General features: G+C 41.5%; 1 protein-coding gene across 1 annotated transcript in view; it reads right to left on the bottom strand.

Annotated features, from left to right (window-relative positions):
- Positions 1 to 2,408: 2,408 nt before the first annotated feature.
- HEPACAM (hepatic and glial cell adhesion molecule) overlaps positions 2,409 to 19,345 on the bottom strand; it is a 19,957-nt gene continuing 3,020 nt past the window's right edge. Inside the window, exons 2-7 of the mRNA XM_029285821.1 lie at positions 11,830 to 12,171; positions 9,553 to 9,834; positions 6,801 to 6,894; positions 4,985 to 5,058; positions 4,267 to 4,337; positions 2,409 to 2,714 (exon numbers count right to left, since the gene is read on the bottom strand). Of these exons, the coding sequence (XP_029141654.1) occupies positions 2,409 to 2,714; positions 4,267 to 4,337; positions 4,985 to 5,058; positions 6,801 to 6,894; positions 9,553 to 9,834; positions 11,830 to 12,171 (1,169 nt within the window). The remainder of the gene's footprint in view (positions 2,715 to 4,266; positions 4,338 to 4,984; positions 5,059 to 6,800; positions 6,895 to 9,552; positions 9,835 to 11,829; positions 12,172 to 19,345) is intronic.

Genomic DNA, 19,345 nt, shown 5'->3' with positions numbered 1-19,345 from the left:
AAGAAGAAGAAGAAGAAGAAGAAGAAGAAGAAGAAGAAGAAGAAGAAGAAGAAGAAGAAGAAGAAGAAGAAGAAGAAGAAGAAGAAGAAAGCTTATAATATATTTAATGTGCCTTATGAACAGGGGTCAGATGAAGAAAAACGTATGTTAATGTTTAAGACATCTCACAATGCTACATCATGTTGGCTGCAGTAGATGGCTATCTAGTTGATGAAATACGTCCTTTATAGGGAAAATTATTTATGGTTGTAATCCTGAGACTCCTTAACTATGTATTGAATTGAATGCAACATGCTCATGAATAAACATAGATAAGACTGCACTCCAACCATATTTTCTTCGCTGTTAGAAGTAGCAACTGTGTAGCATTTGCAGCATATACAAATACCTTCAAGGCCAATTAACTGATTGTGGAGTACGACGTTTCATCGATTACTGCCTGGCTAGCTTTCATAGGCATCCATGTTTCACAAACTCCACCCACCCACCCACCCAACCCCAGGGGTGTCTGTGTATCTGTGAGTCTGTGTGAATACTGACATCGTGTGCAGAGAGTTACAGGTGCTGATCATGACAATGCCAGACTAATTCAGCAACATGCATTGTAATCTCAAAGGTGCTTTTTCAAAAGGCAATTGGACTGTGTTTTTTTGAGGAAGAAGAAAATGTTTTGCTTCTTATCCAAGAAGCTTCAGCAGCTGTGACTGGATGGTGGGGGGATGGAAGGATAGGTTCTGACAAGATCTGGGGGGGTGGAATTATTGTATTTTTTGCAGTCATTTGATTGTTTGCGCTCTCTCTGAGAGCCATTGACAATAAACTGATGAAGCTTCTTAGATAAGAAGCAAAACCTCTTCTTCTTTCTTCTAAAAAAAAAACCAATTGTCTTTTGAAAAAGCACCTTTGAGACAAATATGACCTGGATGGCTGAGAATTTCCAGACGTGCACTCTAACGTTGCAAGCTCTTTCTTCTGCAACATCTCAGAGGCAGAGTTTGTCTTGCATTATTTCATCCCTTGTTCCTCCCTCCCACCCTTTCCCTGAGGATGCTTGATTCTCTGCTTGATTTGCTTCCTCGGGGCCAATCCTGGAAGTCTAAGCCAGGGCTTTTCAACCAGTGGTACGGGTACCACCTGTGGTACATTGGCACCTGGCAGGTGGTACGCGACCATCCTAGAAAAGTGGTAGCGGGGGAGGGGAATGAGCTGAACTGGTGGCAGCACCGCACAAGCCTGAGCGAGAGATGGCTGGAGCTGCAGGGCTGTCAGGGCTCACCAGAAGCATCAGGATCAGCGCCGAGCTCCAGCTGGAGCTCGGCGCTGATCCTGGCGCTTCCGCTGAGCCCAGAAGCACCGATCAACTGGGAAGCAGCACTGATCCTGGCACTTCTGCTGAGCCCAGAAGAAGCGCCGATCAGCTGGAATGTTGCAGCATCTCCAGGCTCTTGTGATTTACATTCAGATGCTTGGCAACTGATTCATATTTATGACGGTCACAGTGTCCCAGGGTCATGTGAAGTGACCAAAACCTGCTGCAACCACCCAGCAGATGGGGGGAATAAAAACCAAACACCCCCCCATCCCACCCTCACTGCCAATCCTCAACAGAAATGCTCACAACAATGAAAACCTCGGACAGGAGGAAGAGCGCGGCCGGGCGGGCACGCAGGTGTCTTGCTCGGCTGTGGCTTGGGAGGCACTTTTTTCAGTGCCATTGTAACTTTGAACAGTCACTAAGTGAACTGTTGTAAGTTGAGGACTACCTGTACTTCATCACTTTTTTCCTTTTTTTTTTTTGGGTCATTAAGTTTTTGACACCTTTCTAGGCGACTGGTGGTACTTGGATGTTGCCATATCCTAAAAGTGGTACAATGGGTGAAAAGCCCTGGACTCTAAGCCTTTGTAAAGAGGAGGTTAAAATTCAGGCAAGCTTTGACTCCACCGAGCCCACTGCTACGTTTCCATTCTTTCTGCTGGGTGCAATTCTCCCAAATTCTCCAGCCTGTCGGCAATACATTCACAAGTCTCACAAAGTTTGGATGGAATCACCAGGTTTTATGGCAACTCAGTGATGGTCCTCATCACTTTTGCAAATTTAAAAAAAAAAAAAGCTGAAGCAATAATTGTACGCTGCTTGACGGATGTTACAGATAGCAAGTTAGTGCCCTTTGAGACATGCAGAACTTGGAGCATCAAACCTACCATAATTACTTAAGGCAAGTCCAAGCAATCAGTGGAAACACTCTTAATCTACAAGCAGGGTCCAGACTTCTTCCGTTTACTAGGCAAAACCCATTAGCATGTGCAGAAATGCTTAGAGTTGACTTACTGCTACCTCTGGAAACAGTCACAGGAAGGGGAGCTGTCTCTATATACACAGGCACATATATACACTCTGCCAGCTGTCTTTAAGCATTGATTTCCATGGCGTTGGGTTCCCCCTGCTGCTCTCGGATGAGATGAGGCCCAGCAGTCCGAACCAAGCGAGTGGGGTTTGGGGCCCGCCCAGGTGAGCTGGGAGGCCTGGTGGGGGAGCTCTGTGTTCTGGAAGTGACCGGAGACCTGACAGGGGAGCGATGGTGTCTACGGGCAGCCCAAACAGGCAATCCAGGAGATCTTGCAGGAGGAGGTGGAGAACTGGAGTAACTGGGTAGTGACGGTTGAACAGCCTCTCTGGAGTCAGGCACGGATTCCACTTCAGCTTCAGGAGAGTCCTTTGAGAAACGGGAAAATACAGGAAGTGGCAGTCAGAAATCAAGAATAGACTCTAAGGATCCTCATGCATGGTGACCGCTGTTAGAAAAGCAGGTTGAATTCAGGGATTTATTTGTGTTTAGGCAATTGCATATCGCAGTGGTGGCGAACCTATGGCACGGGTGCCAGAGGCGGCACTCAGAGCCCTCTCTGTGGGCACGCATGCCGTCGCCCCAGTCCCAGGCCTTCAGCTGGGTTTTATAAAACCTTTTCACTTTAGGCCTCCGCTGCCATGTGCAAAAAAAAAAAAGGTTCAATCAGTCAATTTCAACTTCTCGTGGAAAAAAAAAGATCTTGCAAAGTTGGAATTGATTGGTTGAACTTTTTAGTCTCACCCAGTCTGCCGTTACCACTGCAGCCACGCCCATCCATTGGGCCACGCCCAGCCAATGGGCCACACCCAGCCAATGGGCCACACCCACCCGGCACTCGACGATGCATAAGTGGGTTTTGGGTTGCAGTTTGGGCACTCGGTCTCTAAGAGGTTCGCCATCACTGGCATATCCCATTCCATTTATGATCCAGGCTCCCAAATTAACCTCTGAAATTTTACTATTAGCTTCCTTTAAGAGGAAAAGCAGTATGTAACTACTGCTACAATATCACGTGTGGGAAATTTACAGTTGTCTGTGAAGATTCTCAATCACCTGGGTCCCAAAGGTGCTTTTTCCAAGTGGCAACTGGACTTTTTTGCTTTGAAAAAGTTTCACTTCTCATCCAAGAAGCTTCTTCAGTTCTGAACAGAAGTGCACTGAGAGCTGAAGAAGCTTCTCAGATAAGAAGCGAAATGTTTTCAAAGGGAGCACAACCAACAAAGTCCAGTTGCCTTTTGGAAAAAAAAAAACATCTTTGAGACATAATCTACAGTTAGATTCTCTGTAGCCACCCCAGCACTTTGGAATAATCTTGCACCTGAGATTTGAGGTACCTTTACCCTTTTAGCCTTTTAGGAGGCTGTGAAAACCTAGCTTTTCCCCTAAATGTTGGGCTAGGATGGGGCTGTCAGGATGTCAGTAGTTTGGTTGGAAGTGGGAAAGATATTTTATTTTTATTCCATTGTTTTTACTGATTGTTCTGAGCTGCTTATTAGGTGAGATCACCAGCTGATTCAGGCGGTTATATCAGTTCTTTAAATAAGTAAATAAACCAATTACAGATTTGTTGACCATAGGGGAATGGTTTGTTATATTATGAATATTAAATAACAGAATATCAGAGTTGGAAGGAACCTTGGAGATCTTTTAATTCAACCCCCTGCTCAAGCAGGAAACCCTGTAACATTTCAGACAAATGGTTGTCCAATTTCTTCTTTAAAATCTCCACGGGAAACAAGGTTGCCTCCAACAGCAAAGAGAGATCAGCCACAATCTTTTTCAGGTTCACATTAGTCCTGGGAGACATCACTTTATAATGTTGAATCTTTCCGTAGGCTTGTCTATACCATCTGTATGAAGGTTAACTGTTGAGGTGTGAGTTAAAAGCAGTCCCCAAACCACAAAGCCTGAGATATACCTTGTCCTGCAGGATATACAAAGCCACTGGATTCTTGCGTTCGTGTTCACTGCTTCTAGGAACGACCTCAACTGCATAATAAAGCAAAAATGAAAATTGGTATTGTTTTAGGGTCTTTTTAATGTGTAAAAACACTCCCTGTGAACTAGTTGGGAATATGCCAATGATAGGTAGCTTTGAAGGACCTTGTTACTAAAAGACCAAGTTGTATGATTGCATTAAGATCTCTGTTGGTTGTAGATCTTTCCTGAGACCTCTTTGTCCAGTTCTGTTAATATATATCTGTGGTTGTGGCTGATCTGCACCTCTACTTACCAAGACTGAATTTGCAGTCAAGTAGCTTGCCTTGACCTCTGCTGGCTTGTGGTGCTCTCGTTGACCTAATTTAATGATCTTGACTGGATTACTTCAATTGAATTTGTCTAAAATAGCCTGTCTCTTCCTTTGCTTTTTCAGCAGCATAAACCCAGTGTTTCCAAATTAAAGCAAGGTTCCATTTTTCATTCTCATTGATAAGAACCATCCACTATACATTTGTGTAAACTTCACTGAAAAGTTCTGTAAACTACGAATCCTTGTCACAACTTGGGGCCCAGCCTGACCTTAGTAAGATGGGTTGTCAATAATACACTGACTAGAAATTCTGGATATTGTGATCCCGCACATCTGGAAAGCATTATAGAGAGATAACAGTCTGGGATGGGGTGAATTATTTTACCATCATGTTTGAAGTGTTCTTCATTCTGGTCCAGATATTCTGAGGAACTTTGCTTCTCTAGTTTCTTTTTGTTCCTGTAATGAAAGAGAACCCAAGAGCTTGCCTTAGTGATTTTGCTTGGTTATGGTAAAGCCATCTTGACATCCTAGGGATGAGATACCACATACAATGGACAACTGGCAGTTCAGCTTCCAACAAAGCTGATCAAAATATGTCCCACGATGATAGGTGGAAAATGCCTGACTTATTATATGCTGCCTTCTACCCAGGTTTGCTCAATGTTCCACCAACCAGAAAGACCAACTAACATGAGGGGGGGAAATTAAGAAACTCTCTCATCCAGTCTCTCATATATGTTTTCCACTAGTTCCCAGTATCTGCTGATATATCTGCTAACAAAATACTGGAGAAAAATGAAAAAAATAAATCATGGTGCAGGGTGCAGAGAGCCAAAGGTCTTACCTTTTGTGTAACAGCCCTTAACCAACTTTTTTGGAGGCTCATGAAGAAGGTCTCATTAAGCTAAAATTGTTGGAATTGAGCTATAAGAACTATGGATTCTTATTAAGGACAACTCAAACATTATTAATCTCAGCACTTGCAATGATGCAGAAACTAACAATCTACCCCAGAGGAGCCAAGGATGGGTCTGATCTATCATGCTTTGCCATTCTCCAGAGTTTTGAAGAAATAAGTTGATTGTGGAGTTCATAACAAAATCCCTATGCCTGGAGAAACTCTGGAGAAACAAGGCAGTTCAGTATGTGATCCTTGTTTGTGATTATTATAGAGATTCTCCAGAACCCTGTTTAGCACCCTCACCGATCCTACAAAAGAGAGGGGTTTTACACTGCTGCTGTCGGACACCGATCAAGATATAACAAAGGAATGTTGCCATTTATTGTCCAGTTGTAATGAAGACATGAGAACTGCTGATTTCTTCAGCTAACTTTGATTTCATTTACAATTCCTATTTGGAAAATTTAGGCTACTTCTCATTAACTGAAATACTATTACACAGAGCTCTGATCTTTGATCATCATCAAAGGATTTGATTTGATCCAGAATTTCACTAGTGTGCATTATCAGGAAGCAGTTTCACATCCATCTACTCTAATCCAGGGAGAAGGAAGACTTGGGCTAAATTATTCTTTTCCACTTCAGGATCTGAGGTTTGTTCCAGTTACATGTATAACCTTGTAAAGCACCGGGCTGTACATTTTTGCAGCTGCTGAAGAGATATAAGCAATGAGAAGTGACAAAGCTAGCAAGTAATGGTGAAAATGACTTTCATTTTTTTAAATAAAAAAACTGTTTTGCAAAATGGATCTCTGAACCCCTATTTTGTTTCTCTTGTTTGGCTGATCCTTCAACATGATTCATAGGATTGACTTATTAAATATACCTTGGACTGCACTGCTAAATGCCTTCTAAAAGCACGCTTCCTTAATTAAGTATTGTTCCAAGGTAAATCCATAATTTCCCTTCGCGATTTTGCTGGGAAAAACAGAGCAAAGGGTGCATTTCAACAGGATGGACATCATTTTGAAAAGTAGGGTTATTTCAGATCAGCTCAAGTGAATGTAGAACTGGCCTGGCTTGGATAACACCCCAGCACCAGAGCCAGCAGGCTTTTACCAAGGTTACAATAAAGAAAAAAAAATTAAACCATCTGCTGTTAGAAGATGGCTCGTCTTAAAATGTGTTTCATTTCATTTGGGAAAAATTTGAGGACGTTGGTAATTGTAGATAATGCCCAGGTCTATATTTCCCAATAGGGACATTATGTTTAAGTTATATGCATTCGAGTTCATACTTCTTGGATGGTTTCCAGCAGGCACAGACAGTCACTAAGGTACCCAGAAGGAAAATTCCCCCGGTGGACAGGATTATATAGAGGGAGCTCCTTCCTGTGAAAAGACAAAAGTTGAATTAGAAATGTGATTAATTAAATGAAAAGAGTAACACTTGAGATTGGCCTAAAGGGTTAAACTAAAAGGTTGTGGCCTTATGCTGAATTTCTGATCTCTGAGGGAAAAGGGAAAATTATCAGGAAGATGTTTGATGAAAGCTTCTGCTTTTACACTTGTATACATATTGTACGTACACTTATATAACTAGCAGGCTGGAACCCCTGAAAACTAAAATCAATAACTTCCTTCCTTCCTCCCTCCCTCCCTCCCTCCCTCCTTCCTTCCTTCCTTCCTTCCTTCCTTCCTTCCTTCCTTCCTTCCTTCCTTCCTTCTTCCCTCCCTCCTTCCTTCCTTCCCTCCTTCCTGCTTTCTGTTGGCCATCTTGTTGACTGACCTTTCTTTCTTTCTTTTTTTCTTTTCTTTCTTTCTTTCCTTCCTCCACCTTCCTTCCTTCTTTCCTTCCTCTCTCTCTCNTTCCTTCCTTCCTTCCCATGACTATTATAAGCTGCTATTCTTCCAAAGTAGTGCCTTAGCACCTTAATATTACATGGCAAGGGATATAGTCTGCCAAAAATAATGTGTTTCCTTCAAGAACTGGAAGTTCACACCATGCAAAATTCAGAGAAAGACATTTTGCAATGTGCACCATCCGGGGCCATCTGGCTACAGTCTGTACAACTCCGGCCTTACCCTTGATTTATAACTACCTCCTGAGTTTTATTTAGAGGCAATATTTCACACTCTTGTTTTAGAGAATCCATGGAGACTTGGCTGCCTTCTTTGGCATTACCTGCCAACTCCAGCTTAGAAGCCAGCAAAACATCTCCATTCTTCTGAGCTCCCCTTTTCCTTTGTAGGATACTGTCAAGGGGGAGGGGTCATGCCTGGGTTAGGTCAAGTTTCTGAACCAAAAGAATGTTTTGCTTTAAAGATATTATTCCACATTTTTGTGTAGGGGGAATAAGAGGTACCTGGGGGGAAGAATAGGAAAAGAAAGTTGTGGAAAGCTGAGTGGGCCACTTGTTCATGGACGCTGCAATGAATGTAGCAAATCAGGAGGATGCCAACAAGATGGTACCCGTTCAGGGATGCCATAATGCAAATGCAACCATCAAATCCTTGTATGAACTCTTTGAGATAGTCAGGAAACAGACACTGCATGAAGTACTGGAACTTGATGTAGGATGCAATAACCAAGTTATGAAAATCTAACAGAGATTCTCTTCTGTACAGGTATCTATAGATTTCAAGTGCTCCTCCTACTACACAAAGCAACACAATGTAGGAATGGTCATGGGATGTAAGTGAGGAGAAGAGGTCTATGGAGATTCTCAGTCATCCAGGTCATGGTTGTCCCAAAGGTGCTTTTTCAAAAGGCAACTGGACTCTGAAGAAGCTTCTTGGATGAGGGGCGAAACATCTTCAAGGGGGAAAAAAACAAAGAAAAGTCCAGTTGCTGTTTGAAAAACCACCTTTGGGTTAGAAGCAGAAGGCAAAGTGAGCAATATAATAAATTCTTCCTTGAGTCAACCTTGATTTCTCTTGATCAGGCAGACACTGTTGTTTAATTGGCAATAGTATCAAAGCTCTTTGCTAATGTCAAAACTGATTTCAAACTCAATTTTTTCCCTGTTTTACTCTTTAGATTTATATCCCACTATAATATTTTCCTACGGCATCTCCTTTCTCATTAACCTATTATTTTCAATTTGCAAAAGTCTTTTCAAAGGCTTTCCAAGTAGCAAACAGATCAAAATATACACATAAAAACGAGACTGACACAGAGCTATTAAACAGTCAGACTCTAGTTCAAAACAATAAACAGCACTTAACTAATCATCATTACTTCAATTCAAAAGGCCTGGCTGAGGAGGAAAGCAACAAACAGAAGACACAACCCAAATCTGAAGTATCATTAAGAGGGAACACTGTATTAATCTGAGTTTGCCAGAATAGCTAGCCAACTTTCCAAGCCCTTATTATCAGCACCATGATTATTATCTTTTTCTTTATATTTCTTTCTAAACATTTATGTTGACAGCAGCAAGAATCTTATATGCATGAAGATGGAAAGACTCTAATTCCCACAATGAAGAGTGGATGGTAAAGGTGATGGAGATAGCAGAGATGGTGAAATTGACTGCTTTAATTAAAGAAAAGAATTTATCTGGCTTTGTTTCAACTAGGAAAATGCTTCTGGACTTTTCTCAGAACTGAAAACAATGAAACTTTGATTTTAGTTGTTGGTGATTAGAATGATTTTATAATTACAGAAATGGCTTGAAATGTTGTGAAATGTAACAAAAGGCTGAGGTTGTATTATTTTTTGTAGTCTACTGCACCAAAGAAAGTTGGAAGTCATTCCTTATTTCTCTCATTGCTCTTTTCTTCCTTTTCTTCTTCTAATTTTTTTTCATTTTTATTTTAGCATAAAACTTATTTAAAAAAGAATTCTAAAAAAATATTTTCTTTGTAACATTTATCTACTGCCCATCTTTCTCACAGAGTGACTCTGGGCAGTGAACAAATAAACATAAAACATAAAAATTATATATAAATATTATCATAAAAACAATTAAAAACAAGAATAAAATAGTAAACATTCAAGATTTGGTACTACAGACAGGTGTATGGATTTGTGAATCCCACACTTACTGTACACCGTCAGTTTTACAGGAACACTTTGTCCTTTGCTAATGGGGTTCTCTACCAGGCAACTGTAAGTGTCGTCATCGGACATCAGGACTCTAGTGATGGTGAGGGTTTTCTGATCATGGGAGAGGATCAGCCGAGAGTCATTGATAAGAGGCCTGTTGTCCTTCATCCATGTATAGATGGGCTTAGTGCCATTCGCGTGGGAACAGTTGAGAGAGAAATATTCACTCAGCTCCAGCACAGTTGAGGAGGCCAAGGCAACGTGGGGCCTTGAAACCGGAACTAGAATCAACGAAGAAAAAAAATGGCATCTCATTGGTCTTGAAGACACAATAATGGACAAGGAAGAGGGTTGATGGGAAACGCATTTAGTGGAATTATTCAGGCTGTTCTGCTTCTCTTATAGATTCTTCACCCATCTCAAAGAGAAAAACAATAATTCACAAAGCCATTGTTTAATTGACCTTGATTGTATATAGACTGCTGAGCAGAAAGGGATGCCACGTGGAGTTTTTTTACAGTTAAACCCAAGTCAGCTGCAGGATCTAATCTATGAGACAAAGTAATCTGGCATTTCCAACCTTTCTCTCACCTGGCCAGTGGTGGAAATAATGTTCATTATATTTTCAATGTACCAGTTCCTCAAATGAATATTCGGAAAGCACTTGTTAGCATAATCTCTAACCATGCAACTCCGATGATGGAAGGCTCTAATTTAAGGACTTGCAAGTGGAGGTTATGTCAGTACTGAACTGAACTGATATGGTGATGTGGATGAAGGTTTCATTTCCTTGTCAGCTCTTTGAGATAGGCCAGGTCAGGACATGGAATTTGTAGGAGTTTTACGATGCACTTTAATGTAGTTAGAGTACGTCAGCAAAATCTTGAAAGCCTGTTTACCTTGACTTATACCCAACACAATCATGATAGAATTTCTTGAAGTTTCTTACATTTCTACTTTCTGAAGATTTAAATAACTTTCCAGTAATGGTTCAGCAATCTGAGTCAAACCTACGGTCCATTACTCACCGACTCCATATGCACCAAGGAAGAAACTATTCAATCAGACAGTCAGTCATGCCCTCATCATTTGATTACTGCAATGCGTTCTACATGGGTCCAGAAAGCAGCAGCACCAACAGTGATGGATATATAGTTTCTTAATAAGCCCGTATAACACCTCCACTTCGCAAGCTGCACTGATTCTGGTTGTGATTCAAGGTGTGGCTGTTACCTATAAAGCCATACATGGCATAGGAGCTAGTTATTTGAGGGACTACCTGCCACTTTGATCTTGACTCTGGTTAACCAGTGGAACAGCTTGTCCTCAGAAATCATGGGTGCTCCATCACTGGAGGTTTTTAAGAAGAGATTGGACAGTCACTTGTCTGAGATGGCATAGGCCCATGGTGGCAAACCTATGGCATGGGTGCCAGAGGTGGCACGCAGAGCCCTCTCTGTGGGCACATGCGCCGTCACCCCAGTCCTAGGCCTTCAGCTGGGTTTTATAAAATCTTTTTGCTTTAGGCCTCTGCCTAAATTTCAACTTCTCGCGGGGAAAAAAAAGATCTCGCAAAGTTGGAATTGATTGATTGAACTTTTTAGTGCCACCCAGCCTGCCATTACCACCGCAGCCACACCCACCCGATGGGCCACACCCACCCAATGGACCACACCCACCAATTGGCCACGGCCACCCGGCACCCGACGATACATAAGTGGGTTTTGGGTTGCAGTTTGGGCACTCGGTCTCTAAAAGGTTCGCCATCACTGGTATAGGCTCTCCTGCTTGAGCAGGGGGCTGGACTAGAAGACCTCCAAGATCCCTTCCAGCTCTATTCTATTCTATTCTATTCTATTCTATTCTATTCTATTCTATTCTATTCTATTCTATTCATCCTCTCTCAATAAGGGAGAATATTTGTAGCTCAGGTATGAAATGAGGAGCCTTTGGTGTTCTTTGAGCTCAGTTGTTTTCTTGCAGACATTTCATTACCCAAGTAGGTAACATCATCAGTTACCTAGACTGTTCTCTCTCAATCCAACCCACCTCAGAGGATTGTTGTTTTGGAGAAAACAGGAGGAGGAAGGAGTATTAGGTATGTTCACCGCCTTGAGTTGCCTATTAAGTAATAACGGCATGACAAGAATCTAATAAATAAACAAATGAATTGATGTGTTGTTTGGGCCAAGGAATATTAACGCTAACTAATATGTACGTGAGGTAAATAAAAATCAATAAATCAATAAATCATTTTTTTTCTAAGACCAACCTACCATCCACTGTAAGATTAATGTTCATCTCGCCTGTAAAAGTATCATCTGTGATGGAAATTTCCACCTCGTAGGTCCCTTCATCAGATAACTGCAACTCATTGATCAGTAGAGAACCATTCTCGAAGATTCTTATCCGATCTCTATACTCTGGGCGCAGGTTCCCAATTATCCCTGTGCCGATGGACTGGACCACCGTCACCGCCTTGTTGCGTTTCACTTGCCATTTGATCACAGGCTTGTCATGGCTTGTGCTGGTGTATTTCACAGAGAGCAGGGCGGGCTTGCCAACTGTACCATGAATGAGTAATACCGGACTGGTGATATTGACTCCATCTATCAGCTCTAATGGAGGAAAAGAAACAGAAATATAACCAATATTAAACAGGAGCTCTGGTGGCGCAATGGTTAGAATGAAATATTGCAGGCAAACTCTGCCCACAGTCTGGAGTTCGATCCTGACTGTCTCAAGGTTGACTCAGCCTTCCATCCTTCCCAGGTGGGTAAAATGAGGATCCAGATTGTTGGAGGCAATAGGCTGACTCTGTAAACCACTTAGAGAGGGCTGTAAAATCTATGGGGCAGCATATAAATCCAAGTGCTGTTGCTATTGCTGACTCATTTGAAGTCGCTAAACATGCTTTCATGGTGCTAGCCAAGAGAATATCCAGAACTGATAAGTTTATAATCAAAAGCTCCCTGATTAGAAAGACTATGCTGAATGAGGATGACGGAGTTGCAGTCCAACATACCCAGAAGACAACTCACTGGGAAAAGAGGATTGAGTTGTGAGGACCCAGCACACTTCTATCCTGTAAGTGTACATCTTTTGATCTTAGTGTAGCTCCAAACATAAAACTGGAGTACCACACTGTGCATATTTCATTTAAAAATCATAGCACCAATTTAACTAGAAGCTTACCAAGACCAATATTGGATGAATAGAGCTTTTGTTGTGTGAACATTACTAGATGGGCTTAAGGATCTGTGTTATTGATACAAAGGAGAAAAAGAGCAAGGACGAGATCTACCAAGTCGTTGGATAATTAATTAAATTCAATAGAAAATAAAGGTTTAGGTTGCAGTCATGAGCACACTCGAGTGTAAACACTAATGAATGCCATAGGGTACATTTGGCATTGCATAGTGTGTTCATTACAGCATGCTTGTTTAATTATAGACTATACATTTCATTCCAGGGCTGGTAATGTAACTGGCTAATTAACGGGGGTTTCTACAGCTCCCGAGCAGAGGCCTTAATGAGACCCTGCAAGCAAAGAGCCAGAAGGGCTGAACGCTAGATTGTGCTGATGGGTGCTGCACAACCAATTAATTCACTGTGCCTAAATGCAACATAATTTAAACCCTGTTCAGGCGCTTGCCAGAACTCACTTTCTTAGCTTCTGGGATTGATATAATCTAAAGAGAGTTGGAGATATAACATGGCTGACCTTTCCTTTCCTTTCCTTAGCACCCAGGAAAGTGAAACTGTGAAATGCCCTGACAGTGTCACAGTGTTGGCTTGGAAGCGTCCTTTTGTATAAAAGAATGAGTTCACTGACATTTAGGCTAGTGTCAGAACGATAACAAACAGATGGACAAGTATGACAAGAAGGTGGTCAAAAGAAGACATTTGCTCAGAGGTTTTGCATCCTCCACCCAGGACCCCCAAGATTCTATATGCCTGGAATCTTTCTATGTTGTTTGGAAATACCAACTTGTATACATGCTTTTTTTGAAGCTCTCATTCATTTCAATAGGCTTGGCAGGGCTTTTTTTTTCTCATAGAACACCCAGAATGGAGTTCCGGCACCTTTTTTGGATGGAACCTTGTAGGGTAGACAAGGCGGGTTGTATGACGTGTGTGAGTTCCGGCACTTTTTTTTTTTTTTTTTTTTTTAGCAAAAGAGCACTGGGCTTTGGTAAAGATTGAGCTGGATTACACTTCATGTGTCTTGCCGGAAAAGTCAACAGTGGATGAATGCCCTTCAAACTAAATTAAGAACGGCTTCTGAAATCTATTCTCCATCCCCACCACCTGCTGAGTCTCTTTTTCAGAAGATGGCTCTCACCATGCTTCTGCTGATATCATCTGAAATGTAAGAGGCACTTATGGGTCTTTGAAGTTGATTCCATTTTACTTGACACCACATATATATATATATGGATCTAATTAAAGAAACCTTTCACTTTGAACACTAAACTGAAGAAGTTAGAGGTGGAGGTGAAAAGGAGGAAACCTTTAATTGAAAGTACAGAAACCATGATAAGTGTCAATTCTGATTTGCTGATTACTGCAGGACTGGAAAGGTTGCCCTAAAATTTTTGATATTAGGCAAAACTCATCCAGAGGAACAACTTCTGTTGTTTTAGGTCAGCTCTTCAGTCCAGCATCGTTTAGAACGGATCTCTTGAGGTTTCAGAAGGATTGACTTCTAAGACTCTGTTTCTATAGATGGAATCAGGAACACAGGATGCTGATAATCCTTGACTTACAACAGTTGAAGTTGCAATGGCACTGAAAAAAGGGACTTATGACCATTTTTCACACTTACAACCATTGCAGCATTCCCCCATGGTCACGTGATCAAAATTCAGACGCTTGGCAACTGGCTCACATTTATGACGGTTGCAAGTGTCCTGGGGTCATTTGTTCCCCTCTGGTGACCTTCCTGCAAGCAAAGTCAATGGGGAAGGCAGATTCACTTAATAACCGTGTTTCTAAATTAACAACTGCAGTGATTCACTTAACAACTGCGGCAAGAAAGGTTGTAAATCGGGTCAAAACTCACGGAACAAATATTTCACTTAACAGCAGAAATTGTTGCTCCATTGTGGTCGCGCATCAAGGACTATCTGTATATCCCTACAATGGAGGGAGAGTCAAGAAACCAGGATACATCCACGTGACCACAAGGTTGAGACCAAAAACGCATTGAATGTCATATGTGTCATTTTTGGAACAGTTTCAGCTGCCCGAGGAGCAATATGGAGCAGATAGAAATATGGATCATTTGGGGGACCATCAAGTCCTAAACTAAGAACTACGTACATAGCATGGAGAGGACTCAGTTAATTCCAAGGTCATCAGATCTATCGACACCCAAACTTCTATTGTTCTATCTTGCATTCTCAATTCAGGGCAAACAGAAGAAAATCCTATGCTCAGGAACGACATGGTTAAAATAAAAATGAGCAGAAACCCACATTTCTGATTTAAATTGACTTCCTTGTTGCATCATGGGAAGTTTCTGAGGAGGTCTCCTTTTTTCCTTTCTGTAAAAGCACCCATGTGGAAGGGGCACAGATTAGGGAGAAGCACAGGAACAAAAGCAATTGGGATGAGAACAAATAATGTCAAACAGTGGAGGAAAAGCAAATCAGAGCAGTGTCCTCTCATTCATGTTGCTTTTCTTTTATTCAGACCTATTTGGAGCTTTTCTTAGAAGAAAACAAAACAATCTCTAGAGGTAGGACATTCAACTAATAGGTTTCACCCCGGATAGCTTTTTGAGATCAGGTAAGGACAGCTAGGTGCCAGATTGGGAACTTTAAAAATATACTAAAGTAATGGCAAGTCATTTATGTCCACTCTCTCACAAGCAACCCCCCCCACACACACACATCCCTGAATGGATGAACTTACCAGAGTTCAGTTCAGCTTGAGGACATCTTTAGCTTTCAATTATTCACTGGTATGCACACATTTCCAAAAACTTTCCCACATTCTCAACCTTGGCTTTTTTATATTTATTTTCTTAGACGTATATGGCCATCCATTTATCCTGCCATGTTTGTAGGTAACCTCAGCAAACATTGCTCCTATATTCATATTCCACCACTGGAATTGTCAACATCCAGCTCAAGAATCCAAATAAAACTCCAGGTTCATCCTGTTTCTGAAAATCATACTGTTTATTGAATACACTGCTTGGTGATGTTGAAGCAAAACTAACTCTGAGGTTCCCATACCAATTCATAGACTTAAACAATAGTTTTCCCAGCCAAACCCCCAACATCTTACGTAATTCATATCAACAAGTCCACTTTGTCTGCTCTCTCCCCCTTAAGCTAAAGGCAAATTGAAACACAGAGGCACATAGCTGCCAAAGTTTCATCCTTGACAGGAACATGAAAATACAACAATGAACAGTGTATTGGATATAACAATGTCTGTTTCAAAAGGATCTTGAAGAGAGATCTACCTTCTTCACATGCAGAGAGACCTACCCCTTTGCTTTACCTGGTTATTTTGTTTGTTTGTTTGTTTACATTGCACTTGTGTCAGAAACACTGAGACGCTTCCGGGTTGAAAGGATTAGCTGATGACATCACCGTTGTCCTGGGGACACCCAGTTGCGGGCTCTTTTCCTGTCCCCAGCAGGAGCTGGAGTGAAGGACGAGAACTCAACCCTGCCCCACAGCAACTCATGGATCTTGAACGTGGGCTTGCTAACTTCCTGCCTAACGTTTCAACCATTCAAGCCACTGTGCTCCATAACCTAGTTATGGAAGATTGACAGTGTTGTGGTCAAAATAACACACAAAGGAAATGAAGAGGCCAGAGAGGGTTCAAACCACTGTTTGTTAGTCCAAAGTTAGCAGCTTATAATGAATCATTGGTCTCTTTCACCAAGAAATGCCGAGAACAAGCACCACAATGCTAGACTGGCCATACGTAGAATATTAATCAAGGGCAGTGTTGATTACATTATAACTAATAGATTATAAGGATGAGATGGGCACTTTTAAGGAATAATAATGCATGTGTTCCTTGCTGGCCAATAGTAGCCTTGGGATTCTACAAATTAGACAAATATTTTATTTTTATTAACAAGCTGTATGATACTTATCACCAGGAATGAGAAGAGATATACACCAGTGCACCGCCTTGATATTTCAGCTTGTATGACTTGAATTTTATAGTCACTGCAGACATAGTACCAGGTTTCTTTCATAAAAACTCTCAAGTTATATGTTTGTAGAACTCACAGAAATGTACAATGGAGAAAATATATAATGTTGCCTTAAAGAGGGAAAGTATGCAACTGTGTTATTGGAGTATGCAATTTTATTCCAAGCCTCCTCAAAAATTAGACCATCCAAAAGCAGAATCAATTATTGCACAGGGTTGTCCAGGGGGCATGGTTAAAAATAAATAAATATGTAATTGTGTAATTGAAGCTTTACCTGTTTTTATGGGCATCGCGGCTGCCATGTTGCCTTTTTTATTATTCCATTTGGAGAGCCCTGATCGGTTAGCTATGATGCTTTTTATCAGCTGCATTAAACCATATTTCCAGGCTATATCATGAGTTCCATAAATCTAACAGGAAAAAGGGCTTTACTATACAAATCCTTCTACCTTTAGAAATATATATTTTTTAATTTATTGGTGAGTGCATAACCAAGCCAGAAGTACTCTCAAACTGTTTTAACTTCAACTAGTAGTTGATCCTGTCTCCTGTGTAGCATCACCAGTTGTCTTTCTACTCTTGCTAGGAAGTGTTAAATGACATACCAGTCAATGCTCTGCTATCTGTCTGTTAACACCTGCTTCTCTCTAATTTAAATCCTATTGAATTATTTATTAATAGATTTTTTTTCTTCCTGCCATTCAGCTAAAAATCAAGTGGCGTAGGTATATAGCAGTGATGGCGAACCTTTTAGAGACCGAGTGCCCAAACTGCAACCCAAAACCCACTTATGCATCGTCGAGTGCCGGGTGGGTGTGGCCCGTTGGCTGGCCGTGGCCCATTGGGTGAGCATGGCTGCGGTGGTAACGGCAGACTGGGTGGGACTAAAAAGTTCAATCAATCAATTCCAACTTTGCAAGATTTTTTTTCCCACAAGAAGTTGAAATTGACTGATTGAACCGTTGTTGGGTTTTTTTGCACACGGCGGCAGAGAGCTAAAGCAAAAAGGTTTTATAAAACCAGCTGAAGGCCTAGGACTGGGGCAACGGTGCGTGTGCCCACAGAGAGGGCTCTGAGTGCCGCCTCTGGCACCCATGCCATAGGTTCGCCACCACTGGTATATAGAATCAGGGAAAAAGCTGGGTCGTATTTATAAGCTCAAAGTATAAGATTTTTATCACAGAAGGAAAGGAATAGTGAGCGCATGGGGGTTAAAAACCATTTTTAAAGCTTATTTGTTAAATCTCACTGTTCTTTGCCTTACTACCTTCGATTCTATCCCCCAGCTCATGATTAAGTATCTTGTACATACGTCCCTAATAAGTTGCACGCTTTTGTGAGTAACTTTCCCAATCCAAATCTATTTCAACACAATCTCCTACTATATAGGAGGCAATCATTTCTCATACATATTCAAAAACACTGAGCATTCTAAGACATGAATCTTTTATTCAAGATTCATCTTTCCAGAAAATACTATTTTCTACAGGTGTTAAGAATTAGAAGAAATGGACTCTGGTGGAATTGGTGTGCGGCTTTTACCTGAGACACAGTCAATCTCACTCTCCAAGGAATTGGTGGCAAATTTCTTCTTTGTCCCTATAGGAAAGACCTCAGAGAGAAAGGCTGCTATGAAAGGATGAAGGGCATTCAGGGGTCTCAGCTGGAAGAGGGTATCTATCTATCTATCTATCTATCTATCTATCTATCTATCTATCTATCTATCTATCTATCTATCTATATTTAACTAGATAGCTAGACAGCTATCTAGCAAGATAGAAGATAGAAAGATAGATAGATATAGAGATAGCTAGATACAGCATCTATCTATCTATCTATCTATCTATCTATCTATCTGTCTGTCTGTCTGTCTGTCTGTCTGTCTGTCTGTCCGTCCGTCCGTCCGTCCGTCCGTCCGTCTGTCCGTCCGTCCGTTCATCCATCCATCCATCCATCCATCCATCCATCCATCCTGATACTTTATTTAAACTTATATATGTATATCAGTGATTGCATGATTGCATGATTGCATGACCTCTGTAGATGCCTATAGGCTAAATAAATAAAATCTATGCTTTGTTTTCCATTAATTTCCCCCACTCAGATGCCCTCCATTGGTTGCATGTTATGAGAGTTGATGTCCCAACCCATCTGGAGAGTGTCTGGTTGAGAAAAGTAGTTTTAGGCTACTGGAGGAAGGGAGGACAAAGCAGCTGGGTGGTTCTGCTTCCCTGCAGGTGGGCTAAGCTAGCCCCTAGATGTTCCTTGGAGGGAATTCTTCTAGGGTTGGGACACTATGAATAGAATCAGGAGTGTTTCTTCACTGAAAGACATTTGGAAACAGTTGGCAGTCATCCAAGCTTACTGTTTTGAAAGCTGTGTACTTCCAGTACATTTTGTATCTTGGGCAAAGGAGCTTCTTTGCTGGAAACAGGGAGGGCGTGCTGGTCTCCTAGGCATCGGATCCAGCATTTGGGGGCAGACTCGAGACTGCCAGGAGCCAAGGACAAAGCTTTTGGTTGTGGAGCTTAGCTCCTTCCTGGCTCTAATTTAAAAGGCTGTGGTATAAGGAACAGCAGCATTTCTGATTCATCAAGTTACAT

Source organism: Protobothrops mucrosquamatus, unplaced genomic scaffold (genome assembly GCF_001527695.2).
Source record: "Protobothrops mucrosquamatus isolate PMUCROS unplaced genomic scaffold, P.Mucros_1.0 scaffold2297, whole genome shotgun sequence".
Classification (NCBI taxonomy): domain Eukaryota; kingdom Metazoa; phylum Chordata; class Lepidosauria; order Squamata; family Viperidae; genus Protobothrops; species Protobothrops mucrosquamatus.
This window is presented reverse-complemented; position numbering and strand designations above follow the sequence as displayed.